This window comes from Micropterus salmoides, unplaced genomic scaffold (genome assembly GCF_014851395.1).
Source record: "Micropterus salmoides isolate LMB-PRFRI ecotype aquatic unplaced genomic scaffold, ASM1485139v1 Ms_hic_scaffold_6, whole genome shotgun sequence".
NCBI classification, from domain to species: Eukaryota; Metazoa; Chordata; class Actinopteri; order Centrarchiformes; family Centrarchidae; genus Micropterus; species Micropterus salmoides.
In genome coordinates, this window is record NW_024044348.1 from 26177541 (window position 1) to 26198987 (window position 21447).

General features: G+C 42.1%; 1 protein-coding gene across 1 annotated transcript in view; it reads left to right on the forward strand.

Annotated features, from left to right (window-relative positions):
• The first annotated feature begins 246 nt into the window (after nt 1–246).
• greb1 (growth regulating estrogen receptor binding 1) overlaps nt 247–21447 on the forward strand; it is a 29306-nt gene continuing 8105 nt past the window's right edge. The window contains exons 1-22 of the mRNA XM_038701879.1: nt 247–370; nt 6334–6494; nt 6602–6706; nt 7053–7229; nt 7937–8119; nt 10019–10132; nt 10427–10564; nt 14691–14852; nt 15006–15128; nt 15820–16005; nt 16244–16380; nt 16649–16925; nt 17042–17170; nt 17281–17493; nt 17769–17966; nt 18117–18300; nt 18501–18684; nt 18832–18968; nt 19085–19436; nt 19551–19666; nt 19802–20007; nt 20147–20726. Coding sequence (XP_038557807.1) covers nt 6341–6494; nt 6602–6706; nt 7053–7229; nt 7937–8119; nt 10019–10132; nt 10427–10564; nt 14691–14852; nt 15006–15128; nt 15820–16005; nt 16244–16380; nt 16649–16925; nt 17042–17170; nt 17281–17493; nt 17769–17966; nt 18117–18300; nt 18501–18684; nt 18832–18968; nt 19085–19436; nt 19551–19666; nt 19802–20007; nt 20147–20726 — 4055 coding nt within the window. The 5' untranslated portion in view covers nt 247–370; nt 6334–6340. The remainder of the gene's footprint in view (nt 371–6333; nt 6495–6601; nt 6707–7052; nt 7230–7936; nt 8120–10018; nt 10133–10426; nt 10565–14690; nt 14853–15005; nt 15129–15819; nt 16006–16243; nt 16381–16648; nt 16926–17041; nt 17171–17280; nt 17494–17768; nt 17967–18116; nt 18301–18500; nt 18685–18831; nt 18969–19084; nt 19437–19550; nt 19667–19801; nt 20008–20146; nt 20727–21447) is intronic.

Here is a 21447-nt window from a genome sequence, read left to right on the forward strand (position 1 = left end):
ATCTAAACTTTTACGCCTTTGACACCTTTCACTTGTTGCCTGTTCTGTTCATCATATATACAAATATAATACATCACATTTAAAAAGAGAAATGAGTAGGGTTACAACCGGTTACATTAGGTGGTAAAAAAAAAAGCTGGGGGGGGGGGGGGTTGGACGTGGAGAAAAAAAGAGTGAGATCGGACCATACCATTTTTGTGGAGGAAGAGGGAGGGACCTTTCGTCGCAGAGGATCAGAGGTGATGACACGAACGACACCCAGTCCCGCCGTAGGTCTCGCGCTGGAGACATGGTGACAGCGTGTTGTTGGTTCAACTTGCAGGCTCTTCATGAAGACTAATTATTTGGCTTCCCCCTCTGGATTGTAGAAGTAAGTCCTTTCAGCGGTTGTTTTCGCATTTTTGGTTTTACCGTAGAAGCCTACTTTCTGCAGGTAGAGCACATCAAGATACCTTCCCTGTCTTCTTGGTGATGCGAAGCAGTTGTTGCTGATGTTGTTAGGAAACAGGAAGGGGTTTAACCTGTGGTGCTGTGATTTTGCTGGAAAAAATAGTGGTAGCTATAAATGCGCTTTTCACACTTTGTTCATGTTTATCGTCACACTCATTACACTTTAAAGGGCAGTTGTCTATGTCATGAGCAGTTTGGGGATCTAGTGGTAAACCCGTTATATCCACAAAATGCCCCCCTGTATTCCTTTCTAATTTTCTCAAGCGCTTTTTAACTTGTCCTATGGGTACCATTGCTACAATGTGTGACTTTTCCAGTAACAATAGATGTTTCCTCCATGCCATGCTGTACACTGGTCTTTTTTTCTGTGCCTAGTCTAGTCTAGTAGTTATTTTGTAATATAAACATTTTAGATATGGACTGAATAATATTCCAATTGCAGCTCCTAAATTAATTTCGTATTCAGAAAAAAATATATTTGGGCCAAGCAGTTATGGCTGCCACTAAAAACTTTTAACAGAAATGTTAACAGATGTTACAGTGCCTGTTGCCTTTATGTAACAAGGTTTATGATTTTTGGGTAAACGTCTTGCTGCACTGTGTTATTAACAACTCTGAAGTACAAGATGTAGCCTACCAGAATAGGGGACTGTGTGTCTCTGTGCAACAGAGAAATATGATATTAAACGATATTTAAATGTAAATACATTTCTAAACTAGATAATACATTTAATATTGTTTTATTAACATGTTTTATTGGCCATGGTGTTTACACAGTTAGTGCAGTTTGTATATGTGTATCGATACAGTTTGTGCATGTAAATGTAAATGCTCCGTATTTGTATAGCGCCTTTCTAGTCTTTTCGACCACTCATAGCGCTTTTACACTACTTGTGCATTCACCATTCACACACATTCATACACTGGAACAGCCACCAGGGGCAATTCGGGGTTCAGTATCTTGCCCAAGGACACTTTGACATGCAGCCTGAACCATCCGATTGAACCATCCGATTAACGGGCAACCCACTCTACCTCCTTAGCCACAGTCGCCCCACTTGTGTGTACCTGGAAGTCTGTGTCAACTGCTCATAACATTTGATACCTAGTAGCATGTGTAAACTTTCCACATCTCCCGTGGCTAATATCTGTTTTAAAACATCTTAAATGACACAAATATGGCTTGATGTAACTTGTGACAATGTGGATCTTTAAGTTTGTGACACCTCCTGCAGCTGAAAGGCTTAAAACCAGGTACACTTCCAGCCAGATTCACATGCCTGTAGACAACACATGTTCCCCTGGAGTTATGCAAGATAGACAGAACAGAAGGAAAAAAAACTGCTCAAGGACGTTAAACATGATAGTGAACCAACAGGCAGAGCAGACACTGAATATTCAGTCAGCTTTGTAGGGCCTTCCAGCCATTTCTTAACACTAACTCTAGAAGATAGTAACTCTGCAGTATGTAGACACACTGACAGCATGTCTGTGCATTTGCCTGCATTGTCTCACTGTAGTTTGTATGTTTTCCATGTGTTGTTATCGCATGCTGGATAAACTGACATGGCAAACTTAGGGCCTAGTATATATTACATATAAGAAGAAAAATCATTATTTGTAAATTATTAGTTGGAGGTTGCAAACAGGAAAGAAGTTGGAAATTCTGTGTTTTGGCAGAGCTGACAGGTTATCTGAGTGACTGGCCAGGTCTATATGTGTGGACGAGTGTGTGGATGTGTAGTTGAACGGCTGACTGAGGGGTTGCCTGAGCAGTTGGCCAGTTGGCTGGCTGGCCATTGATCCAGTATCTGTTGAGCATACTGTGAATGAGAGCATTTGATGTGGGTCACTGGTCAGTGATGAGCCCATCTGAGGGTCCACAGGGTGTGTGTGTGTGTGTGTGTGTGTACAACTGACATCCCTTTACATATGTTGCTGTGGGTCAGTGATCACTCAGCATCTGCAAAGCCTGAAGTTTTTCTCTTTTAATTCTAATGTTCAGGGCTGAAAGAGGTGCTGCACTGACAAGCTGACGCTACTCGACATTTCTCTGCCTCATCTCTCTCTCTCTCTCTCTCTCTCTCTCTCACACACACACACACACACACACACACACACACACATCCACAAACACAAACATCACTACTCATATTTGTATGCATGCATTCATTTAACTGTGCATGTCTGCATGTGTGTGTGTGTGTGTGTGTGTGTGTGCGTCTATGTGTGTGACTGTGTAATATGATCAGCTACTGAATGTGGGGTGCGGTGGAGGCTGAAGATTGCAATCCCCCTTGTCAGACTGAACAGAAAAAAAAGAATAGCAGGGATGCTGCATGTGTTTGTGAGTGTGTATGACTGGTATGTGGGCCTGGCCAACAGAGAAAGAGCCTGGGGTTCTTATCTGACCTCTCCCAGGATGACCTTTCACCCCTTAAGACAAGCCCTTTGTGTCCACTGAGCCTGAGCCCATGGGAGAGCATGTGTGTAGGTGCAAATGCGTGTGTGTGCATCCGCATATGTTTGTGTGCGTGTGTATTAGAGGTATAGGCCACATCAAAGTCTTACTGAAACATTGTTATCTGGACTCACCTTTGACTTTGCAGTCATGAGATACCCCTCAAAGTAATACATCTTTGCCCTGAAAGCAGAGAGTGTTTATGTGGGTTTGCATATATTAGCAAGGAGCAGGACGTAATGTGTGTTTGTAGGGGCATTAATCAGTATATGAATATGACTTTAATACAAAATATAACACGACACTTACAAATAATTTTACTTCATCATAGTAGGTTAAAATGAATGTGTTGTTTTAGTTCGTTTTTGTACATCAGCTATTGCATGGGACTCAGAAGTTAAAGGGATCCTAACTACAAGTTTGTGTGTGTGTGTGTGTGTGTGTGTGTGTGTGTGTGTGTGTGTGTGTGTGTGTGTGTGTGTGTGTGTGAGGTTGTGTGTTTGATAGTGGTGGTGGTGGGAATGGGGTCCAAGGGGTCATAAAACACCACAATAGTGTCTCTCTCCCCAGGGTCAAAGAAAGACAGAGACAGAGAAGAAGGGGGGGGGGGGGGCAGATGAAAGGATCTCCCACTTCCAAGTGAGGGAGAGAGGAAGGAGGGGGAGATGGGAGGAGAAGAGATCAACAAAGCCTCTTTAAGAGTTTTACACTTTTTACTGCTTATTTCTGGCATCTCTGCTACATGTCTTCTATTATGTGCTGCAGGTCCTTTGGGTTGATCACAGACTCTTTACAAATAAATGTGGGATCTGTGTAGCACTGCAAGAGTTTGTGTGCAGCTAGAGATTAAAATGGACATTTTGACTGAACAGTACAAATCACAGCACTAGTAGGTTCCTTTGTGTGCTTCCTGACAGCCCTTAGATTTTACTGCACATTTTTTTTGGCCTAATATTTTGCAGATAAGGTGTTTTCCCAGAGCATTAGTAACCACTCAAAAAAAACATATGAAATAGCTTCAGTACTTGGTTATTTGGTTACCAGTTGGTTACCAGTTTCGGATTTTGGTCAGGATTCAATAAAAGGTGGAATACACCTCTCTGCTTTCATCTCTTCTCTCCCTGTTTCCCTCCCTGTCTCTTCTCTCTGGTTGTAAAAGATCAGTCCACCCTTTGGTAGAAGGTGTGATTACTTCCTCTCACTGCCGGCTGTGTTATGACAGGGCTTTTTGTCTTCCATCCTGTCTCTCTACAAAGTGGTGCAAAGCCTTAAAAGTCTGCACTGCTTCTTTACATATGAAAGTGTAGAAGCAGAAGGTGGCTGGTGAGGTGAGGAGTGAGAGAAGAGAGTGTTTGTGTGCGTGTGTTCGGCTCCAACATGAATTTCAAGAGGAGAATGGGCTTGGTCTGTTTACATCATCATGTGGAACTTTTATTTGATAAGAGGGCAGACGTCTAGAGAAAGTCTCAACCAGTGTAGCGGGTACAATCTGCAGCTGATGCTGTGCTTTCAGTTTTTTTTGGCAGATAGAGATCAAGGCACATTCCCTAAGGGTCAGAAAAGTAAATACATTCCACAACTATTAATATCCAAAGTTCTGTGTGCGTCATGTTCAACTCAACTTTGCAAGATCACAAAGGGGAATACTTTTGCTTAGCAGAATGGATGCAAATCATAACAGAATTTATCTCAGGTCACGTTTCATGTAGAGCAGGTTTACACTTTAATCTTGTTCAGTTCTAATGTGCTCTGCTAATAGCCTATGGTTGGATGAGCAGCTCAGGGTGGTGTCAGTATAACTGTGAAACAAATTAAATCATCTTGTTTTCACAATATTGGTCTTTTTTTGTAGTTTTTGCCAGTGTACCTACTTCACAGGGCTTTACAACATAATTCAGTCTTAACCCATTCATCAAAAGCATTGGCAGATAAACATTAAAAGCAAGCACTCCATGTGGAACATAGCCTGGGTACAGCACAATTGAGAAGCCACTTAGAAAATGGAGATTCATTTTTGGTGAGGCAGATTATTATTGGTTAATGTTTAGATGTTTCCTGCTGAAGGGTGATGCAAAAAGGTTTTCCATTAACTTTCAAATTAAATTATTTTAGAGATATAATGCATCACTTTGGAGACAGAGAAAGTGCTGTTTTTATTCATGTATGTGGTTTTATATTTAAAAAGTCTAATCAAAGTGCTGCTGTAATATTGCCTTTGACTTAGCCTGGATGCTACTGGTTACAACACCTTAATCCGATGGGAGTTGTAGTCCTGCTAACCTGTAAGACACAACCTGAAGTGTATAGCAGCCAGCATATGGGCAGTCAAAGGTTTAGAGGAGGGGAAATTATTTTGTGTTTACAATCCAACCATGTTATTTCCCTCCTCACTGGCCCATTTCTTTTTCTTTGCAGTACAACACATGTTGTGGTCTTCTTCTACCCTGAAACCTTATTCATTCAGCATTGTATTCATGTTCAAGCAATGGTTCTAATTCTGAAAATGAGGATGGCAGCAGTTACAGGCATTACTCCACAGACATTATGAAAATCTCATCATCACTAGTGAGGTGTCCTGCATGAGTGCACATAAACAAATGATACAGCACTCCTTTAAAGTGCATTGTTCAAAAATGTTTAGATTTTCTATTGTTCTTCATCACACTTTAAGAACAATATGTCTATAAAATAAAAACATGAATACAGTAACTATATACAACAACAATATTCTGTGCACATTTTAGAAAAGGGCATGTTAAGCTTTCTTGGGATGTTTGTCATCTGTTCAGTAGCAGATGAGAGAGGTGAACTAGAGAGGAAACCAGAGAGAGAGAGATGCAGAGAGAGAGAAAGTAGAAAAACAGAGGGAGGGAGTAGCGTCTAGGTCAGGGTGCCCTGACTTTGTCAGTGCAGCTGATGCTGTTGAACAGATGCCATCCACTATGAACCACTGTTTATGTGTATGTGTGTGTGTGTGTGTGTGTGTGTGTGTGTGTGTGTGTGTGTGTGTGGCTTGGACAATATTAAGCAGTGCATTTATTCTGATTTCAACTGGTGTAAACAGCAGATGTATTCTTTTATAGCCTTTTATCACATACGTAGTCCTGTTGGTTTTTCTCATGGTTTTTTTTCTACTCCATTTCTTTCTCCAATTGGTCAGATATTATTATATGGGATATATTCTGTTTTTCTTGTTTCTTTTTGAAGCTGAAACGGACACGACTTTCCCACTAAATCTTACAGTATAATGGATCGGCTTGTAAATTTGTATTTTCAGCACCTGAAAGCAACAAAGCACAACACCTTCAGTGTAGTAAAGATAAAACTGGAGACAAAACTCATTGGGGTTTTTGTGAATGGTTAATGGAAACAAAAATAAATAAATGTCAGCTTCCAAATATCTTTCTGTTGTGTTTTTGCAGGACACCAATGGGGAACTCCTATGCGGGCCAGCTGCGGACCACACGCTTTGAGGAGGTCCTCCATAACTCTATTGAGGCATCACTGAGGTCGAATACCGTAGTGCCTCGACCTGTCTTCTCACAACTATACCTCGAGACAGAGCAGCCTTTGGTACATGATGGTGGGTTGCATAGATGCTAAAGAGAAGGTGTGATAGTGAGTTAATTTCCTCCATAGTAAATCCTAACATCTCTATTGCATCTGTATCTGCTTGTTACTCTTGTTCAGGCCATACAGAGAATGATGACGAGGACGATGAAGATGGCTCGGAGTCTAACAGCCCAATACCCTATCAGATGAAGCCCCCCCCTGAGGGAAGCTGCACCACAGATGGTTTGTACACAGACATGAAGGAGAGATATGAGGAATTTGGTTGGTGGTGCATTCTGCTGGATGTGTAATCACATAAATTGCAAGGGTTAGTTCTGTGGTTTTGTGAGTGTGGTTGGTTTTGTGTTGTTGGGAAGAGAACATGTCATTTTCCTGTCCTAGAAACTTCAGTAACAACAGATATGAGTGAATAAGCACCAGAAAGGTATCCAGGTCCTGCTGTCTGCACACTGTAAATTACTATTATTCATATTTATGCTAGAATAAGACAAAGTAATTGAAAAATGACGTAAAAAAAGCTATCACTTCATTTTGTGAAAATAACAGTCCTGTTTTTTCCTCACCACAGGTTTCTGTCAGGCAGGCAGGGACCTGCGTCTGTCCTCGCTGGCATCAGATCCCTTGGATGTGCCCCCTGGTTTCATGTTGGTCGGGGTGAAGTCACCCTCCCTCGCTGAGACCCTGCTGGTATGCGCAGTGGACCGCCGCTTCCTGCCGGACGAACGGGGTCACAACGCACTGCTGGGTGAGGCAGGAGACTCACGGGGAAGACATGAAAATATAATCACTGTTTGTTGAAAAGTGAAAAACTATTCAAAATGTCACCTTGAAAAAAATCATAGACCTATATAGTTATGTCAGCTTACTTCTTCTTTTTAACTCAGACAGCTCTGACAAGTTTTGGATTTTGAACTCAACTGTATGAGTTTTAGAAAGTTAAACTTGCATTAATTCATTGTGTTGACTATTTGAGACTTTTGTTGTGTTGATTGAACTTGCGAATTGAACATGTTATGTTGTAAGTTGAAAAAAGAGGCAAGAGTGCAGGGATGGGAGCAAGAGAAGGAAGCTTTTCTTAAAGTTGAGTTTACTCACATTTTTAAGGCAGCAATTGAACCTAAGTTTTTAAGTTGAACCACCTTGATAATTTTTACAGTGTGGGTTTTTGAAGGAATAGTTCACCATTTTGGGAAATATTAGCTTTCTTTCCAAGATTGAGATGAAAAAATGTATCTAATGTCAGCATATTAAGTACAGAGGAGATGGTACGTGTTAAGCCTAGCTTAGCATTTATAATGGAGACAAAAAGAAAAGCAACCCCAGCTCTCTGCAAATATTATCACTCCTTATACTTGATGCCAACGCATTTGTGACATTTTTACGTATGACTGTAGGAATACATAAAACACAGCCTGTTGTAATCATACATTTGCTGTATGCATGCTCCTCCAGGCTTCTCAGGGAACTGTATGGCCTGTGGCGAGAAAGGCTTTCGCTATTTCACAGAGTTTTCCAACCACATTAACCTGAAGCTCAGCACCCAGCCTAAGAAACAGAAGCACTTGAAGTACCATCTGTACCGAAACAATCAGGGCGTGCTGGTCAAAGGAGCTCCCATCTGCTGGAGGGGACACGGTAAGAGATGGATACATGTGTTGTATTTTGGCAGCTTATTAGTCACTCATGTAAAATGATGTACAAACACTAATTTTGGGGGATTTGGAGGACACTGTACAGGCATGTGATCAACAGCATTGTGCCTGTGCATTTTTCTTATCAAAAATGTGGTGGGCCTATTTTATGCTGTGGTGGACCAACACAGTAAAACATGTACTGGGCACACTAAATTGTTCGTGTATTTTGGCTAGAGATGCATCACCTGGGGAACATATAGAAACAGGGTGGGATAAGGAAAAATTGATTATCATATGTTATCAGGGGTTGTTTAAAATTATGGCCAATCACATGCACTTTAAAAGCAGTGCTGTGTGTCTTTAATTTAATGAAGGCAACCTCTTTGTATGTGGTGTGTGTGTGTGTGTGTGTGTGTGTGTGTGTGTGTGTGTGTGTGTGTGTGTTTGCATCACTTTTTGACGTTGCACTAGGTCGGACTGCAGATGAAAAACATTGCCACTTTCAGATGACTATAGAAATGGCCTTCATACGTACATGCGTGCTGGGAAGAGTCAGGTCTTAATCACACTCTGCCTTTTTGTCCTTATTGCCATAATTGGAATATAACAATGTTGTTCTGAATAATTAATGTAGATGTAGTCATTGTAGAAGAATGTGTAATGAATGTGAAACAAAACACGAATAAAATGGTTTATATGAGAGGTATATGGGTTTACTCTCAACAGTTCACATGAACCGTTCATGCGCTGGGATAGAGACCTTTATCTTTAAAAGTCTAAAACTCTGACTTGTATTGACCGGAAAGCTGTGAGTGTACGGGTCTGACCAGATGGATAGGTACTAAAGCCTTAGGAACAGGTGAAAGGTGAGACTACATAGTGTACACAGAGGCCATAGGCTGGAGGACACCACCTGGTGAAAAGGTCTGTGGGAAAGGACACTAACCCTGTAGATATTGTGTTCTCTCAGTGTTTCTAACCTTATCCTGTTGTTTCCGCTTGGTTCTTAATACTGTAATTCTGTGGAAAGAGTGAAGCTTAAGGGTTTTGTGTAAAATGAGTAAGAGCTTGGGTTTTAATATAATGTCTAGTCATGTTTTGTTACAATAAATGTAAATTATACTACCTGTCAGGTAATCTCTTTAGATCGTCTTTTTTAAAGCTGTTTTGAAGTTTTCTGGAATATGCAGTATGTTTGGTCAGATTCAGCCCCTATCCTCGAAAAGGGTATGTTGCCATGCAGCAACGATGTGCAAACTCTGTCTACTAAATGCTAAACTGTAGTAACCATATAGCAATCCACATTTCATCAGTTATCAAAGAAACTAATGAAACTAAACCAAAAGCCGAGCAGTGTCAGAGCTGAGTTAAATCCAGTGCAGGGTCACCATCAGTGGCATAGGTGGGATAACCTATTTTGATTGATTGGATCTTTGCTTTGGTATGAGAGAGGTATGAAGTAGGACAAAAGGAGAGGCATACACTGTGTTTCCTGCAGATTGAAACAGTAACAGTAGCCATTTTCCACATGCAGTCATTTTTAAAATCCCTCCCATTCCAGTCATTCACTTTCCCTTGTTTCTCCTCCCCTCCTGGCTGCAGAGCCATCTGATTTACGGCTCACACCCCAGAGTTGTGTAGTATTTTTAATTCCAGCCTTTTTCAAGAAGCAGCTATACTGAGTTATTTAAATGGATTTGCTCAACAGATCTTTTTACATCAGATGATGGCTCTAAATCTGAATAGGTTCCAGGCTTTACTCAGTTTACTCAGTTAACAGGTTAGTAAACGCTCTTCTTGCAACAGCCTCTGTTGTTACTCCAGCTCTCTCACATATGATTGCCCCGCAAGTTACTGTCTCCCTGGATATCAAAATATTTAGTTTGTCTGTGTCTTTCAGATGGCAGGATGAGACAGATGGGGTCCAGCCTCTCAGAAGGCCATGTGACATCCGATGAACAGCCATCAAACATGGCACTGACTCAACCATCACACACACCTGGCAGCTACACAGGTAACACACACCAAAAGCTAAACTGGTAACACACAGAAATGTAGACACACTGGAAAAATACCACATTAATACCTGGGTTCTTGTTGAAAAATGTTCTGTTGTCTTGGTTATTTCTTCACATTCTGAGGCCCAAAGAAGTATTTTTTACTCTAGTTTAAACATTAATAGCAGTGCAAACAGTTGTTGACAGCCACCTGTATCTTTCTTGAACCAGTGGTAACGGAGAGAGAAGGCAATAAGTAGTAAGTCACAGAAATATTTTTCAATGAAATCATTTCTGTCATCTGTAAACAGCTGGATCACATGTGGACTCAGTTGGCCTGCCACAAATAACTGACACCCCTCATTCGTTGACAAATGGCAACCATGCTGTTCCCTCCACCGCTCAGCCACCTGTAAATCAGTCAGGGCCTGGGAGACCCTCAGCTTCAGGTACTGTCGCTGGAGACTTCATCTCTATAATCCAGTTAATATCCAGGACGTGTATGTATAACATGGAATTTGAAAGACTGGCACATTTGGTTTCTTTATGTTATTCAAGTTATGCTTAATTGTAATTACAACGTGAGTGAGAAGTGAATGAGAAAAGATGAAGTTGTTTACGTGACAGTTGAACTCATCTTTGGAGGGATTGTTGTTGACCATTTTTTTGATTTATCAGAATGTTATCCACCTATGTTAATCACTGTATTTTAGTGTTTCTGTGATGTTTTAGGTTAAATACCAGTGTTGGGCAAGTTACTCAGAAATCGAATATATTACTAGTTACTTATTACTCCTTTAAAAAGTAATGATATTACTTTACTAATTACTGGTGATAAAAGTAACTAGTTACGTTACTATATTACTACTATTACTATAAATGATTTTAAATGCACCTAGTAAAATAAATTAAATCAATATGTGGTGGTCCGCGTTGATAATTATCCAAATTATAGGCTAATTATGGGAAACACTGCTTTCACTACCAGCCCCCTTCACCCCCAAACAAAGCCTCTCTCACAACTTTTTAACTAACATCATATTCATAACAGCAGCAAGGAGTGTGGTTGTTACAAAGCATATAGCCTAGGCCTAACGTTTCTTAACGCCACTGGCTGAAATAAAAAAAATAAAGCCCCATATACCTGCAGAGAGAGTGAAAGGAGGAATCATTCACTGCATTTACACGCATCTGCAGTCATATTATTCCTGGCTTTGTGGAGTATCCTGCTTGCTGAAACATTGTTTAAATGAGAAACCCAAGCCCCTTTCATGTAAATTGGTGTTTAAAGTTAGCAGACTTTATGTAACGTGTTGCTGCTCATCTAATGTATGGATTATCTGGTTTCTTGTGTGCATGTAAACATAGTCAGTTTGTGTTTGTTGTCATTAAGCCCCTCTCCTGGGTTTCTTCACATCCCTGAAAGGGAGAGCTCCTACCACCAGCAGACCTGTGTGTGTTTGTGTGTGCATGTGTGTGCATAACACCCCTGCTATACAGGACACAGCCAGCTGCATTGTGTGTTGGGGGTTGTCCTTTGTCTTTCTGACTCTCTCCCTCCCTCTCCTTCTGTCTGGCACCTCTGTTAACCATGGTTGTAAAATTCCCTCTCTGTCTCGTCTTTTTTTTCCTGCTTTCTCGCTGAATGAAAAGCTTCCTTCCTGTTGAAGTAGGTTTTTTTTTTCATGGCCCTTTTAGCAAGTGGACCTTTTATGTGTCTCGCTGTTACTGCTGAGGAAGTGACATGTTAATGAATGACTAGAAAGCAACCGTCCATTACTGTATCAACAGAGGTCCATCCTGAAACATTATTAGGGCCTGAGCACAAAAGTGCAAGGAAGCTATTGTTTTAGCTCAGATCAGATTTTTTTTTTCTCCCCAGAAACTCATAGTCTTAGATACTCGATTCCTCATGAAAATTTGCACAGACCTCAGGTCTGGTGGGGCATTTTCTGCAGTGATTGAGGTCAGTTATGGCCAGGGGACTCAATAGCACCCCTAAACAAACACTATGTTTTGGACAAAGTTTCTTTGATAGTCATGAGATTTGGTGGGATTATTGCTGTTATTACAAAGAACACATTTATGTTTCTTCTATGAGATTTTGCTTAACAGGAAGTCAGCCATGTTGCATTTCCTGCGTCAATTTCAATTTTTAAACAGATATTTGAGGCCTTTAGGATGCTCAAAGAGCCACAAAACTAGTTTTTTTTTTAGGTAGTGTTTAGATTTTATGTAATTTTTAAGATTGAGGGTTGCACGTTGCCTCTATAGCTTTTAAGCTGTCATGTGGCTAGGGATAGTCAAATCCTCATGCTCCTCAGAGGGGTTATTTTGTATTGGTTGATATGGTTTGGGGGCGTGGTTGTCAAAAACTGGCTCAATAGCGCCCCCTACAAAATTTCAACGAAGCAGCCCTGCCGTACATTTTACCTTGCTGTACAAAATGCAAGAGACTGATGTATCATCTCTAGACTTAAAAATAAGTCTCTAGGGGCCCTAAACCCAACAGGAAGTCGGCCATTTTGAATTATTTTCTAAATTTTATCCCGTTTACACTCTCTGTACTTTAACAAACTCCTCTTAGAGCTTTAACCCAATCGACTTCAGATGTGGGGAGCTCAATCTTAAGAGTCTTGCCATGTTAAATTGCGAAGCTTTTTTGGATTACTCAAACGGCATGTCCATAGCGTGGTGTGTGTTTTACCATGAAAAAGGAAGTAGCATGTAAATGGACTAGACATGGTCAGATCTGTCCCAAAATTCACAAGTAAACCTCTTAGAGACTTACATGTCAATATCCTGTCATATTGAGAGTGCCATATAGTGGCATCCGGAAAGAACATGTTTCAAACTTCATTTCTTCATTTATATTTTTACACCACATAGCACCATAGGAACAAAATGTCCATAGTGAAGCATATGTGCTCCTCATAGCAGGTTGACCAAACCCATTTCAAAGTTCTTGTCAAATGCTGTTGCCTTGGTGAGTAATTATTCGCAACAAAACAGGAAGCTGTTTTTGAGAGCTATACCCTAAACCAGCCACTTTAAATATAATAAATAATCGACACCTCAACCAAACTTTGTGAGATAGTTTCAACATGTCACCTGTGTGATTTGTGCATTGTTAACTCCAGAACTGTGTTAGCTGGCGTGCAATGAAAAGGCCCAGCTGTCGCTGCACCCGAGGCACGCATGGGGGCGAGGGCCCACTCAACACTGCTTGCAGCTTTAACTTATGTTTATTTGCATATGTTTTGTTGATTTGTGGGTTATTCGAATTAGAAAAATCACCATTCTGCTATGAAGGCAATCATTCCAAATGGTGCTTTCAGACCAACCGCGAATTTTCGCCTTGCAACGCTTTCCCTGCGTGAGTACATTCGCTGCTTCACACACAACGCGAGAAGGCGATTTTAACACGATAACATGAATAAACACAACTCGCCATTACTACAACAATGTATGAACCCAAAGTAAACATTTTGCTGTGATTAAATAGCAATACACAGATTAAACTGATGGCGAAATAACTACAACATGATGCAGATTTGTTAAACATATGAATTCGTGCTTTGTCAGGTCTGTCAGGAAGACAGCAGGACAACAACTTCTAAAATGTTTGTTTTCTGAATGGAGTTTGGATCGATCAGGGCTATGGGTCACAGTAAAGTACAGTGATAGCTGGAATAAAGTTACAGACACATGTTTTCTGAACTCACCAGGTAGTTCAACCTCCTCGCTTTCTTTTCTCCAAGTAATATCCAGTTTTGTCCGTTTTTTATCTAAATATGAAGTTGTAGTCCGACAGAGCTAACGACGCTAACAACAACACTGGATCACGGAATGGATCACTGTGCACGGAAACTAGCTGCTGAGAAGCTCCAGTGAAGATAAATCAACGTTGAAACCCCAAAAACTAAAGTGAAAAGCTAATTTAATAAAAGCAGTTAACTCCGAGCTCCTCCCGCAAGTAAACGCCGTAGTTGTCAGAGCAGAATCCGACCGACTACGGGTGTTTATTTGTCCAGTGGTTGCAGCGCTGCTCCCTGTGAGTTGAAAATATTCAACTCACACGAATTCCTTCACGTTGCCTTTGCTTCGCCGGCCCCGCCCCCTTCGCGCCGCCCGACAGGAAATCGTGGCTCTACGCGTCTTTGCATTGACTTTATATGTAAACTCACCGCCCCGAACGCTCGCTTCGCTTTTGGTCTGAAAGCACCATAAAGCAAACTGAAATGTGGAAAAATGTGACAATAACAAAAGAAAAAAATTAACTCAACAAATGAAATTGCAATGCCCCATATTAGAACAGGATAAAATGTTTATGAACATCCCATAGCTGGGGGAAAAACTGAAAAATTGTTAAATAGGAGAAAAACATTTTTATTAATGTATCGAATAAAATATTTGAAATATATTTATATTCTTAAAAAAGGAAAAATGGGAGAAAAATTATATCAGGGGCAAGCTCAGTTATTAATTATTATTAGTAGTATTAGTAGTATTTTAAAGTATAAACTACAAACTTGTAAGCTTTTACTCTATGTGATCCTATATTTTATCCTGCAGGGCCCCATGCAAATGCTGGACCCCCAAAAAAGAGGCACAAGGGCTGGTCGCCAGAGTCATCTGCTAACAATCTGCCAGAGAGCACTGTGAAGACACCGCCGTCTTCATCAGCCTTATCAACATTATCTGTGTCCTCTGGCAACACAAATGGAGCCAGATCAGGTAAAAAGAGGAGAAGAGACAGTCAGAGAAGATAAAGGGAGAAACATTAGAGAAAATGATGTGGTTGGAGACATTTATTCAGTGCTGTATCTGTTGCTTGAAGTGTTTCTTTGTCTGTGTGCAAATGTAAATGTATTTCTGTACTTTCTCCAGAGTCTGCAGCCCCGCTGAGTTCATCGCAGGGGTCCTTAACCCTGCTTTCTGCCCCAGGGCAGTCTGTAACAATCCCTGATCAGCTGCTACACACCTGCAGACTGCAACCTGTCATCTTTAAAGGTCAGATGACCAATTATATCAGTGATTTATTATGATAGAACACACTTTCTTTGTTTTTCTTCAGCGGCCACACAAACACACATACACTGCCACATCTACAGTAAATGCTGTCATAGACTACAGTTTAGAGTATTTGTATCATTCAAAGTCATTATTGACTAGTTTGCTGATCATTTTCCACCCAGCTGTCAGTACTGGACTTTCTCAAGCAGGTGAAAATGTGAGGTTTTCAGTAACCGCTCAACAGATGGCCATTTTAGCTCGCCTCTCCTCACAGGTTAGAGGTCAGCCAACACCCGAGGCTGTTTCTCAGCGTTTTTGCCTTCCCCTCATCCCTCCCCCTCCACCCTTTTCACCCCTTTGTATCACCTGTCAACTCATCCACCTTCCCTATGCATATTATATGCCCTCAACTACTTCCTAATTCTCTTTTTCTTTCTGTTTTGTTCTAATTCATCATCTTGCCATTACCCAACCAATCTTTCTTGTCATTTGTGTCATAGTGACCGACCCAACACAATTCACCTGTGAACAACAAAATAAACTCTTACATAGGTCATGATCAAATATGTTCTTCTCATAACATAAAAACAGCAGATGACAGGGTTTCAGTTTGGAGTGCTACTTTTTGAGCCTGATCGCCACGTCACTGTGTTCATGTATTTGATCTGTCTTCCTGTCATTGACACAGGTCATGGCCCACTCCCTCAGCTGACTGGCAATGTCAGTGAAGTGCTTGTCAGTTCTCTACTCCAGAGTTGTTACATGAGCTCTCAGACACTCCCCAGAGTCTACCAGCACTATGGACCATCACCCATTCAGCCATTGTCAACTGAGATGCAGATTCTACTTACAGTCTACTACCTTGTTCAGCTAGGTCAGTGTGAAACCTTCTTCCAGAATAAAGACTGTAATCATACACAGTTCAGTAGGGCCTCAGAGAGGAGGCAAGTGGTTGATCTTTTATGATATCATTGCTGTGCCTCATAATGGCCACTAGGAGGAAGACAGCATAACACTTAATTAATCTATTAATAAAACATATTCTATAAAACGACTAATTTGTCTTCACCACACTTACTATTTTCTTTGTCTCCAACCTATATTCCTCCAAGGCCCTGACCAGGTACCACTGATAGAGGACTTGGAGCAGATATTCATGAGGTCATGGAGGGAGTCCCACCTCAGCGAGATCAGACAGTATCAGCAGCCCCAAACACCTGCCACGCAAGGGAGGCACTATGGCATAGAGGTGAGATGGTGTGTCAGAGAAGTGTCCTATTGTGAAATGTTACGTTTGAGGAAAAATGACTAAATACAGACAATTAAGCATTCAAATATGCTAGAATATTTACAAGTAAAATTTATCGTCTAGGCATTTGGGAGACCTTAAAGATGTTTATGATTTATGTAAGGCTCCCGCTGTTTTAACACCACAGAAAACATTATTCTGTCACGTCAGGCTTAACATGCTGTCCAGAAGACAGAATGAGAATAAATGAATTCTTCTCTGTCTCCAGACGCCATCCACCTTGCCGGGGCTCCCCCAGCATTTCTCCTTACCTCCCCAGAGCCAACAACCGCTGATCCCCAGCCAGCTCCCCTGGCTCGCCCAGCTGGCTGCGTCGTCCTGTGGAGAGGGCGTGGTGGTGTTAGGGGAGCAGATCGGATCTTTAGCTCAAGGCATGCAGCAAACGTTCAGCAGGTTAATGGAAGGACGGCTTGAAAACACAAACTATGTGGTCATTATTGTCACTGCGCCGGGACAGGAAACACAGTCCTGTGTGGTAGTCACAGGTGGGAGCTGTGTTTTTGTATGCATGTGTATGTATGACTGATGTAAAGCTATCCTTAAAATTAAACAAAAAGACTAAAGCAGATTTCAATTCAGTGTATTTTTGTGTGTGTTACAGGTAAACACCAGTGTCGTGCCTTGGCAGAGAGTATGTATTCTCCAAATGAGGGTCTGAAAGAAATCAACCACCAGCTCTCCACTGGTGTTGCCCAGGAACTCATCCACTACTGCAATTCCCTCGGACAAGGTGTGTCCACCTTTTTTTACGCGCTACATTGCATTTGTGGGTACAGTACAGGGATATTAATGTGTGTTTTCATAATTGACCAACATGAGGTGTGCCTCTCTGTTCCTCAGATGGCGATTTGGATTCCCTGCTGGATAGTGCCACTGTGGACAGCAATGAGCAATCTCCCTTATCCAGTAGTCAGGAATCAGCTGAAGAGAGGAGTCTCAAAACCACACACAGTCCCAAAGACACACACAGTCCAAAGAATTCACACAGACAGTGTTCAAAAGACTCACCCAGCCCTAAAGGGGGAGCTTCAAGTCCCAAAGACACCTGTTCAGGTAAGACACAGACAAGTTGAGGTGGACACTGCACATTTCTGTGTCTCACCACAGTGTGAAAATGCTATTTGAAAGAGTGCTTAGATGAGATGATTTACTGTTCTCCCACAGCTTTCCCACAGTATTAATCCATACTATTTCATAGTCTTAAGCTTCACATATTAGCTATTATCATAAGTTTCAGTTTATAACACTCCATTTGTTACTTATTTTGTATTTGTCTTCGATTTGCCTTTTGACTACTTGCTGATGCAACTCTTCCATTTCATTTATAGAGTACTCTGTAGAGTGGCGTGAGGTACGTCCCATCCAGCTGGCAGTGGCCAGAAAGCTGCTGTCCCATGTTTGTGCCATAGCAGACTCCAGCACACAGAACCTGGACCTGGGTTCCTTTGACAGGGTCAGCTTCCTTATCCTGGTCCCACCCTCCGAGGTCACATTTCAGCAGACCGTTCTCCACCTCTGGAGCTCTGGTTTGTTACATGGCTCTTTCTTTGTCAGCAGTTGCCTTTATTCATTCTTGTCTTTGAAAGGAGAGAAAAGAATCATCATTTTATTTTGTAACATGATGTGTTTTTATGTTGACCTGTACCACCCTCTTTCTCTTTGTCTGTGTATCTCAGGTGTCCTTCAGGAGCTTGGGGGTTTAGAACAGGAGTGTGTGTCTCAACGGGATTCTGAGCATTATGTGGTCAAGATGGATCAGAGCGCTCAGGCACGAATTGACGGCCTCATCCAGGAAGCACACAGCAACTCCTACACACTCTACATCCTTGTCCATGACCATGCTCACTGGGACATCAACAGGTGTGTGTGTGTGTGTGTGTGTGTGTGTGTGTGTGTGTGTGAGATCAGAAGTGATGCAGAATGATTACCGTGTTCAATTCTTATTGTTCCATCAATGCAACAGCCAGGCACAACGAGAGCATCAACAAATCAATCAAAAAGCAATCAAGTGTGTTTTCTCTTTCTCTGAGTCTCTGTCTTTGTGTCTCCCGCTCGTTCAGTGCATCCTGCAGTAGCTCAGACAGTGGTTTGGGTCTGGTGGACCAGCTGTTAAACTCCCGTCAGGTCAGAGATGCTCCGAACATCCTAATTCTCCACGTCACCTCCTTCCCCTTTGCTCTGCAGACACAGTATACTCGTATCAGCCCCTACAACGAGATCCACTGGCCCTCTGCATTCAGTAATGTAAGACGAAAGTCTGTGTCTGTTAAATATAGAGTGTGTACCAAATGCACAAGTGGCACATATCTAGAAGTTAACAGACATGATTGATTGGGAGTTTACACTTGTGAGTGTGCGGGCATCCATAACATTCTTTGCTTGTGTGTGTAGGATGTTGACCTGTATCACGAGAGGACTCGTTATTTTGGTGTGTCAGAGCTTTTAGAGTCGACCCGTTCAGGAAGCAGCCTGCCTCTGATGCGTTATGATTCCTCCTTTGAAAGCATGGCATCTGCCCTGGAGGAAAGGTAGCACAATCGAACACATGCTTAATCACAAACACTTCATAAAAAAGTTTGAATTACTTGCAGGCCTACACATAAAATAGAGCAAAAGGCCCTCACAATCTCTCTGTCTCTCCCAGGTTCCCTAAGCTGCACAGTGCCGTGATCCGGACTACAATTTTGATCCAGCACTACTGCGTAGCTCTGATGGCTGCATCTGGCAGAATCTGCAGCTCCCACAATCTCCACAAACACACCTCTGTGGAGACGCTGGAGATTGTACAATCACTGCTCACTGCTGCCCAGCAATGTCCCGCCCACCATGGTCACATGGTCCTGCTGAGGATCCCCTCTTTGGCTCTGGCAGCATGGGCCCACCGACGGCTATCCAGAGTGAGGAGGCAGCTGGGTCTGGAGGAGAGTTTTGAAATCATACTGGGGAATCCAAACCAAGCTCTGAATATTGGACAGAGCTTCACTGACCAGATCAAGGTGGGCTAGTAGTTCATAATATTATGAAATACAGGGTGGGAATCCTTACCATTAATATGGTTAGAGCTCACGAGTAGAGAAATAAGTATGTGTTTGTGTGTGTATGTCCTGCAGACATGGCTGAAGATCCAGGATGCTGACTGGGTTCCTCAGACCTACCTGGAGCTGGAGGCTCTTCCCTGCATCCTTATCCTGTCAGGAGCTGAGCCACTGGGAGAATCATTGCCCAGGTACACACACTGTCAAGAATGATCAAGTCTCCACTACTTGGTAAAAATTGTAAACCATAGTGTCTTGCAGGAAAGCCACAGAAGTTATAGTAAATGTAATCTGGAGTTTAAACAGTGAACTAATTCTGCCCACAGGTCAGTGAAGTACTGTGATCTTAGAGTGATAAGCTGCTCCTACCTTCAGCGAACCACACTTGAGCAAGAGCTAGGGCTGGCGGCTTATCTAGTGAGGGCTGAGTCACGACCCCCACACAACCCTGGACCAGGAAGTGACGTGCTGGAGAGTGACGCAGAGAAACTCAGCAGTACTGACAATGAGGAGGAGGAGGGACAGGAGAACGGTGAGATGAGATGCACATAAAGTATTGAGATTTTAATATTTGTGAAATGTTCATTTGCTGTTTGAAGGGATAGCTCATCTGATTTGGTGGCTAATTTATTGTTTTCTTCTTACTTTTTTTTTCCTCCTTCCATTTCCAGGGGACTCCCCTCTGTCATCCAGCCAGCAGCTCCAGTCATGCCCAGACACTGGCACTTTAGATCCCTTCCCTGCCCAAAGCACCACCTCTCCAAATGTTCAGAAAGGGACCATGGACACCATACAATCTCCCTCACAATCACAGACTCAACTTCCAACACCGTCTCAATCTTTTCCTCATCCTCAATCTGCACTACAGCACCAAACCCAACCAGTCTCTCAGCTGCAGCCACAATCCCAAATTCAGAGTCAAAATCAGCCATTATCTCAAACAAGTTCCCAGCCTTACACTCAAATGCCTCCTCAGCACCAGTCCCTCTCCCAGATGCAAATACCCCAGCCTCAACCGCCCCCTGCCCAGTCTCATCGCCAACACTCCAAATCCACCTCCTCTGGCTCCTTGTCCCCTCAAGCCTCCTCTCCCCATCTGAGCTGCTCCTGGGCAAGGGGAGTGAGTCGCCCGCCTTCTGTGCTCCTCCCCCGTGCCCTCTATGATGTTATCACAGCCGGTGACAGCAGCGGGCTTCCACGATGTACTTCATTCCTGCCACACATGTCTGTCGCATGGGCAAGCAGCTTCAGGTAAAACTGAACCTATAGTATGATATTATAGATATAACACTATCTAGAACTTTCGTGAACTGTTATTATGATGAAAAGGTATTTTTACACATACAGCAAAATATACTGTATATCGATAGATTTGATACATTTTTTATTATTGTGGTCCTTTTCTCACAGAACGTCCAGTGTATACAGCTGAAACCTAAAACAATGTGGTGGTCTGATGGTCTCCCTACTGTACCTTTCATTGCAAGGGTATGGTAATTTGCATTAATGTAGACAGACCACCAAAGGTTTAATCTAACTGTTTAAGTTGTGGATTGGCTCAGTGGGCATTAATGTTTTGAACTGAAAGGTCATGAGGGTTCAATGAGTATAGTATCACGGGAATCAAACTCTGGACAGAAGACTTAGGGGCTGAATTAGTTAATCCTGTCTTTTCTGTGAGGCACTCCATTATTCTATAAAAATCAGAACACACAGTATGTAGTATTGTTCTGTCATGTACAGTCCCCTCCAAAAGTATTGGAACGGTAAGGCAAATTACTTTGTTTTAGTTGTTCTCTGAAGACATTTGGGTTTAAGATCAAAAGATGAGTATGAGAGTTCAGAATTTCAGCTCTCATTTCCTTGTATTCACATCTAGATATGTTAAACAACTCAGGACATACCACCCTTTGTTTGAACCCACCCATTTTTCAAGTGAGCAAAACTATTGGAACATGTGACTGACAGATGT